We start from the raw sequence: 8,889 nt of genomic DNA on the forward strand, positions 1-8,889 counted from the left end.
AAAGACCCCCTTCCGTTAATCATCCGTTTAAAAAGCCGTTGCAATATTTTTTAATTTTCAAATTACTCTTATAATAAGTATTCGGATAATTGGGAGAAAAATACTGTCCATCTCCCCGACCTCATGATACATGAATAGTAGCGACATTTATCCCCTCTACCTCAAATTCCTTTACATTTCTCTTTCTCCCCCTCTCTCTCCTCTCTCTCTCTCCCCCGATCTCTCTTCTTCCCCTTCCCCTTTCTCTCCTCCTCTTTCTTCTTCCTTCTTTCCTCTGTTTTCCGTTCCTATCGGCCACAGCCGCCACAACTCGTTGCAACGGCTAATTCGGGCATGTCCCCTGCTAACCCTCATTGTGTTCATGTAGGCAAGAAATGATCTCTATTCTTGCCATTTTCCATTTCAACCTCCTCCTACAACTACAAGTGGGTTCATCTTATCACAATCGTCGATATCCATCATGGCCTCCTCAGTCTCTATATCTTCCATTTCAACCTCCTCCTACAACATAATATAGTGTCAAAGTTCAATCTTTCATGGTCAAAAACCCATTTCAAAAGGAGATAATGTTTGCAGTAAATACCATCCGATCAATTTCTTCTAGCATTGCTTTTGTGTGCTTCACAAACATTGGAACAAGGAAATCATTGCCCCCATTGTAGTCATCCACATCTATGATGGTACAGTCTTCCAAAACACTTGGATTCACAACCGAGGGGATTAGGTTCTTAACCTCCTTTAAAATTAAAAAACAAAAGCAGAGAAAAATGATTAATCAAAGCAAAAAAAAAGAACAATGATGAATCATACTTTCTGTTTTCCTGGTGTATTAAGAATGTACCTCGGGGCAAGGCTATTGCTTGTTGGCCATCTGTGCAGCAAATTTCCTGAACAAAATCAAAAGCCAATTATAAGAAATTTGCCAATGACATGTGATGAAGAAGCTACTTTTCTTTCTAACCCAATTGGAATAAAAAAAATGATTAATTCCTGACCTTGTAATTTAATTGGTCAATGAACTAAAAATGACTAGATTCTTATCACAGGTTGCATGTTTTCTAGGAGACAAAGAAGATCAAATTAGAAAGATCAAACTAGGAAAAAGACAAATTAATGGTAACTAGATTCGGAGAAAGGCCTAGATGGAACTTGAGATTAGGGCTTAAGAAATTACTCTACTAGGCCTCTCTTGTTGATTGCACAAGGGTAAGGTGGACCTCCAACTAAATTTCAACTGATAGTGCTCAAATCCCTCCTGTTGTGTCCGATCTATGGGACAAACTTCCCTCCCCCCATCCGAAGACCACCTTTAATAAAGAAAATGGAAGCCAAAAAAGTGAAAAAATTTCAATTGTTTGCTCTCTCTTAGACTCTCGAAAAGAAAAAAAAATAGTAACAAAGAAAAATAAAAACAGAAATGTAATAAAATATGATGGAATTACCTTGAAAATTTGTTGGTCTTAAGACACTAGGATTGTTCTCATCTGATCCACCCATTTTGATTATCTACAAGAGCAATAACAACAAGAAACATTGCAATTCAATCACCTTCAAAAAATCCAAGAAACTTAAAAGAGACCTAGATAAAGAATATCAAAAGTTCAAAACCCCTCGGTCTACGAAACCTAGGTCAAGAAAAAAAACAGAAAATAATTAATCTAGGACGAAATTCAACAATAAAACCCATATCATAAAAAAAAAGACAATCCACCGGCTCACAAAAAACCCCCAAAATAACACTTTCGATCTTGATCAGTGCGAGTTCCAGCGGCGAACACCATTAATCTGACCGTACTTCCACACTCCAAAGAAGAGAGAGAAAGGAAGAAAAACGAAGTCGGGGTAGAAGGTTAGCAGGGGAGAGAGAGAGAGAGGAGAAGATTAACAATGTTTTTCTCCCAATTGTTCGAATAGTTATTACAAGGATAGTATAGGGATTAAAAATATTGCAACGACCTTTTTGGATGGAAGGTTAACGGAAGGGGGTCTTTGTCACACGGTCATAATATAAGGGGGTATTTGTTGCAAAACAAAGTACAGGAGGGGGTCTTTGTCACAGACCCCATAATACAGAGGGGGTCTTTGTAATTTACCAAAAATGGGTTAATCCAACCGTCCAACGGTCCAAGCATAAGGGATCCTATAGCCTGGTCATAGATTAGAACCGGACGGATTTCATGCACGACCCCACTTGCATATACCACATGAATGGAACGTATGGCCTGGCCAATCAATAACGTTCATCACATAAGGATCCATTAGGTTAGCCACTATATATCAACCCGGCAGTGCCTACATCCAACATTGCACTGGAGTTTTTCACAATCAATAATATAATGGTCATGGTCATGGATAACTTTTTTATATGATATAAAAGTTGCCTAAGAAAAGCTCTATTTTGAGAGTCCTAATCTTTTGCAAATAAAAATTCTGCTTGCATACTTAAATTCATGGACAAATGTTCTCACCTCTCAATGTAGTAGAATTTTTATGTTAGTGTGTTTAGAGTTTTTATTTGTAGAAAATCCCGTTGCCTATTTTGATTCTCACAGGATTTCATGCAAAGCAGAGAAACTTCCAACACATTTTACAAGTAGAGACATCCAACTATATATTAGTAAGTAGTAACATCATTCCACGAATTTAACATGCATGTACAACAGATATTCCTGTGATAGGATGCCATGTACACAAAGAGATAAGAGCTTATTGTGATTACAAGACAAAATCTAATTTATTTCCATGGTTGGTGGGAAAAAACAACACATGTCATGCATGTAATCTATTTCGGTTACAAGGCAAAAAGCCAATTTCTTTCCCTTTGACCGCCTCCTACAAGGTGGGTGGGTTTCAAGTTTTACCTTGGAACCGATCGGATTGAAACTAGGGGTGAATTCAAGCCGAGCCCAGTTGAATATTTGGGTATTCGAGCTCAGTTCGGTATAATATTATAAGGCTCAAGCTCGATTCAAATTGGAAATACAAGCTCGAGTTCAACTTGAATGAAAAAACTATACATTCGATCTCGATTCAGCTCAAGCTTGACAATGATACAAGTCTATTCGAGCTCGAACTCAAGCGAGCTTTAATGAATTTGTAGAAGACGGCAAGACGCACGGTTCAGACTGCAAGTTAGCATGGACGGTGCGGTGATCTTTGTGGTTTTGGGATTGATTGTTGCCTTTGAATGTTGGATGGTTGGTTACAGAGTTGTCGATGGGAGCCAATCAATCATTCCAACTTCGAACTCTCAGAGTTGTAGAAAGGACAAAAAAAAAACACAAAATCAAGAAGAAGAAGAAGAAGAAGAATTTGAGAGACTGAGACTGTGAGAGGTGAGAGGCTGAGATTAAGAGGTAACAATACCGTCAGGCGTCGATTGTGAGAGACTGAGAGGTTGGGAGATGAGACTTGACTGAGAGATGTGAGTACTGCTGCTCCGTCGGCGTCGGGCGTTAACTCGATTGAGCTTGAGAGTGAGAGAGCTTGAGGGTGAGGCAGGGTCGCAGGCTCACATGTAGCTCACAATCTCACAGAGTTGTAGCCTCGCAGGGAGAGGGAGGGTTGAAACTGAAAGGGTTTCTTGGCTTGTTCGATTGATTTTTCCCTCTCTCTTTGGTTTGGTAATTGCTTTCTTTAGAAATGTGAATGGGGCCGCCATACATTTGTATCCCCACCAGTAATATTCTTTCCAGAAGTATAATATGTATAATAAGTATTACACACACACACACACACACACACACACATATATATATATATAATCTCAATACATATAGGCTTGACTAGGCTCGTGAGCTTAACAAGCTGAGCCGTATCTTATTCAAGTTCGGCTCGAAGCTCGATTTGATCCGAGTCAAGCTCGAATAGCTCATAAAAAACTCGGTTCATTTCCACCCCTAGTTATAGCATTTGAATCCAAATCAAAGTTAAAACCCTCTAAATCATGCATGCATTTTTCTTGGAAGAAATTAGAGAGAACGACGGATCTTTAGGCCCAAAGTACAATTGGGGTGGATGCCAGCTCAGAATTGATGCCGATTCATGGGCGGGCATTGATGTATAGAATGGGGGTTTTTTACATTTTGAATGATTATAGACATTTAAAGACATGTTTGGGAAAACATGTTTGCATATTATTGTAAATGATGGCTTGTTGCATATTTGCAATGTGGTCCAGTTTTGCTATATTTGGTAATAATACATTTATGTCTTGAAAACAATATTAAACACAATTTTAAGACATGTTTGCATTCAAAACGAGAGCAAATTCAATCTCATGATTGGTATTTATACTTATTACAGATAAAAATCATTTAACAAGAGTACAAAAATCATTATTGCAAAACTAAACCAATTTCGCATTTCCATGAACCATATTTTGCATTTGTACTTATCATTTCTATTATTGCATTCTTCCCAGACGGAGCCAGAGGAAGAAACAAACAACCACATGCAGTACAAATTAGTAAACGATCAGCAATCCACTCTGGAAAACTCATAAGCAGATCGAACAGCTAGCTGGACTAAAACTGGAAGTCTAAAACCCAGCCAAAAATCTAAAGAAATCCAATGAATCCCCCCGGGGTCTGAGCCTAAATCCACCCCAAGGTGTGTTAAATTTTGGATGAGATCGATTTTGGCCTAAGCTTGCAAAGTTTGGGTTTTACTTTGGATTAGAGCTGTTGTTAATGGGGTATGTCCCGTGTATGGATAATCCATTCCTCAAACCGGTGCAGATGCTCTCAGCACAGGTATGTGCCCGTTTGGGAGGATTGAGCTGAACATTTAGCTAAGCTGTTTCAGAAGCTCCTGCGCTTCAGACCTCCCAAACGGGCACTGTATTATGTGAAAACGGTTGTTGCTGTGCCTTTACCCTTTACTATCAGATGGCAAGACGTATGATATGAACCACCTAGCTACCAGGCTATCACCATTCACAACAAGGGAGTAATAGAAGACAATTGCATCTCGAAAAAGGATTTCAATATTCCTGAATTCTGATTGGGTTTTTATTAATTTATCGGAAGTGTTAAGTGCACGAGACCGGACCAATAGACGACAGCCCTTGGTTTCTTCCAGGCGTGCTCACCATGAATAGATTGAAAAATGCATATATAATTGTAGAAGTTGTACATCCAAATATGTGATACGTCGCCTTTTCTGCGATCTGGGTTTACGTTGATTTGAAAAAAAAAAAAAGAAAAAAAGAAAACGACTATAAAATAAAGTCCGTCATTTGATTTCGTAATATGGAGACAAAAGAATGTATATATATAAGAGGCGACATTTTATCAACATTTGTCTTGGGGTCCCAAATCTTTGGAGTGGGTAAAGAGATAACGATGCCATGGACATTATCACTCCACAGGGTAACGTGAGGCTCTCATTCTGCTAAAGAAAAACAAGATTTAGCTTTTGGGTAGAGGGAGACAATGAAGAAAGAAGTTGAGAATGAAGGATCATGAGCAGGAACTCGAAATAGTCAAGGCGGTTGCACAGGCCTGGCATGGCCGCAACTCCGGCAATACTGCCACAGCCACCAAGGAATTTGAGGCTTACAGAAACAATTTCAAGAGCAAGCCCAGTCGTTTCAAGCTCGAAGCAGCCATGAACAAGGAATGCCGCAAGCAGGGGTCCGTCGTCGTCGGTCCGGCCGGTCCCAGCAGTTGGGATTTTGGGCAGTCCTTATGGGATTCCTACGAGATCGTAACCTTGTCAAAGAGGCTAGAGGCAGGTCTAGTATTGGGGTTGGATCACCCGATCCCGATGTGTATACCTGAAGATTCGAATCATCAGGGAAGTAGGAAACGTAAAGAAAGCAAAAATAGTTTGAGAAGTTTGTTTAACAGATTCTCTTCAAGAAGATTTGATCATGTGCATATCCCCCGAGACGATCATCAATTTTGATACGATACAGATGGAGATACAAATCAAATGCTTTGTCTCACTGCAGTACGTTTTTGTATAACTAGATGGCCAAATAATTAATCGTCATAATAAATTTCTGTCGAGGCTTTGGGAACACAGCATATATATAGCATAAACATGCATGGATATATGTCTTATAATAATTCTGGTTAATTAATTATAGCATATATATATATATACGTACTATATATGCATGTTTATTATATATAGCTATATAGCTAGAGCCTAGAGGCCCTATAAGACATTCATTCTGATTCATTACTGATGATTTATATATAATAAAGCCACACTATGACATTATTGATGAGATAGCGGGGAACTTAGCCCACAGAAGACCCATATATAAGCTTATTACATGCGTAGATCCTGGTTGGTTATGGGTAAAAGCAGAGGTTTTATGCATGCATCAAGTGTATATATGTAGTATCAGCGAGCCTTGAGTGTCATCCATTTGCAGAGTTCAAATCGCCTTTGCTGGACGTAACCCTGACCCACTTCTTCCTTAGCAGCAGGTTGAGTCTCCTGCTGATTGACTGCAGGAGAGGGCTTCTTGTTGAAGATGCCTTGAACATTTGGGTAGGGCGGGGCATCAATCACACTGGGCATCCTCAACATCTTAGAGACGTGAGCATTATAGTCTTCTGTGGTGTTGCTGCGCGCACCGTATTGCTGCTCCACCTGTTCGTTTCCAAAACCAGACCTCCTCATCATTTTTGTTGTTGATGCCTAGGGCGGATTGATCAGCTACTAGCTAATTCCCGATCAGAACTCAGAAGAGGCTTGTTGTGTTGGCTTTGGATACTGCAATTCCTGGCGAAGTGCATAATTTATAGAGAGAGACAGAGTCTACTAGATCTAGCTGTTATTCCAGCAAGTTGATAAGAGAGCATCTAATACCCTCACCTTTTGTCAATTTCAATCGTCTGAAACTGGCTCAAAATTAAAGTTATAGTTCTCTAGAGATTATGAGGCGGCACAGGGCATCTTTAAAGGGTTCATATAATTCATCATATGCATCCAAAGGATAAGATATTGATCTTCTCCTGATGGCGATAGCTAGCTAGCATACTAGAGCGAGTTTATTCTTTATATTGATTCTCTACCCTGTATTAGCTATTACATACAAATACACTTACACGTTTGGTTGCTCAATATAATGCTCCATCATCGTTATTATCATTATGTACAAATTAAGCTATATATGAATATTTATTCTTTATTTTGCTTTCATATATTCACTTCACTTATTGATTATATTCCTTCCTTGTTAGCCGCAAAAACTTGGGATTTCCAAATGGCCGGCACTCCACCATTAATTGTTAGGACCGATGCGGGACGGCTGGTCTAGGAGACCAGTCATGGGTTGTGAGCCATTATAAGCTCACACAGGTTAATTAGTATATACAATTGGGTTTTCAGCAGCTGAGATGACATTCCCTTGGAATTGTTGCAAGTTGATCAAATTGATTACTTTCAAGCTGTTGAAGCTCAAGTTTACGGGACTCAATAACGTCAAAGTTTCGGCAATTAGTTCAGCCTTTTTCATCCAGAATATAATTAGCAATGCTGAATTGCTGATATACCAGAAATTAATCAAGAATACATGAAAAAAAAAATGCAAAACAGAGCAACATATATAGTTATGTTTGGCATTTTTAATAGGTCTACGAAAGATCCCCTATAAATTAAAATTCTTTGTTCTCTTCTCAGTTCGAAAGAATACAACTCGGGTAATATAATAAACTAGAGATCTCATATCATCATCGAATCAGGTTTCTCAATGCTTTCCTAGTTCACCCCGTGCTTGGAGAACTATATATCCTATATTAGACCCTGTCTTGCTAGTAACAAAGTCCTGCCCTTTCTAATATAAAACACCTCATCATCAAATGCATATACGACATCCCATTTTAATAACTCTCAACCACCAAGAAGGATTTATTTGCAGGTTATTGGATTCAGAGGTTCCACTTCCATAGATAATTTGGTTATTAGTTAATAACCTTCACATATATATATATATATATATATATATATATATATATGTATATATATATATATGTTGGGTATTGGTTATTCGTTTCCTCTTAATTCTTATCTTTTAAGAGGAATCTTTTAATTTCAAAAGAAAAATGGTTGTTTGTTTCCTCTTATCGCTTAAAGTGCAATCATACAACTTTTGTTTTGTAATGATATTCCCAAAAAGACAAACAAAAACTCTCATATATGGAGTCAAAATAGATATTTGATTTAAAAGAAAGAAAATTTCACCAATACCAATATACCTCTTAACATAATTATTGCACTTTCAGATGTCAGACTTTAAACAAACAAATAAGCCCTAAATATCGCCACGCCATCTTTCCACTTGGTCATTGTTCTGAAATTTTGTTCTGTTTAATTTGGTACATATATATAACCAAGAACTGTAGCCATGGGGGTGGATTTGCATATACTTAAAGCCTGATTAAACAACACTCACTAGCTGGTTTTGCATGGAAGCAACACACTAATCAGCTTATTATATATCTTGAGTTCCGGATTCATTTAGGCTTAGATTTTCTTCAGTACGTATCACCCGGCCGGGTATGGACAAATTCAGGCCCGAAATTTGAAGCCCTCAAGGTTCAAGATTCAAATTATTATATACTAGGTTTTCATATTTAGGGCTCCAGAAATAAATTCGTACTGCTCTGACTTCTGAGGGAGGTATGCAAAATTTTATTTTTTTGGATGAGTCTTGGATGATTCCCTTCGAGATGGGATTTCCCCACTTAATAATCTGTTGAAATTTTCAGAAGTTCCTGTTCATATGTATTTTAGTAAACTGGAAATTAAACTCTGGTATGTTCTTCTTTTTCACCTTTACTACATCATATATATGATGTAAATCATTTTTTTAATTCTTTTCCTAAACAAATAATACAAATAAATAATTATATTGGCTATGCCTGGAAT

The 8,889-nt window shown here is 38.1% G+C and overlaps 1 protein-coding gene across 1 annotated transcript; it reads left to right on the forward strand.

Moving 5' to 3' along the window:
- The first annotated feature begins 5,454 nt into the window (after window positions 1-5,454).
- Window positions 5,455-5,910, forward strand: LOC104591510 (uncharacterized). Its single transcript, XM_010250363.3, has one exon. It carries the CDS (start codon window positions 5,455-5,457, stop codon window positions 5,908-5,910), a length of 456 nt encoding a protein of 151 aa, XP_010248665.1.
- The last annotated feature ends 2,979 nt before the right edge of the window (window positions 5,911-8,889 follow it).

The sequence above is a fragment of the Nelumbo nucifera genome, chromosome 4 (genome assembly GCF_055504915.1).
Source record: "Nelumbo nucifera cultivar China Antique chromosome 4, China Antique-T2T, whole genome shotgun sequence".
Lineage (NCBI taxonomy): Eukaryota > Viridiplantae > Streptophyta > Magnoliopsida > Proteales > Nelumbonaceae > Nelumbo > Nelumbo nucifera.

Excerpts from the sequence above, each read along its gene's own strand:
- LOC104591510 (XM_010250363.3), top strand. The coding sequence starts at position 5,455 with ATGAAGGATCATGAGCAGGAACTCGAAATAGTCAAGGCGGTTGCACAG.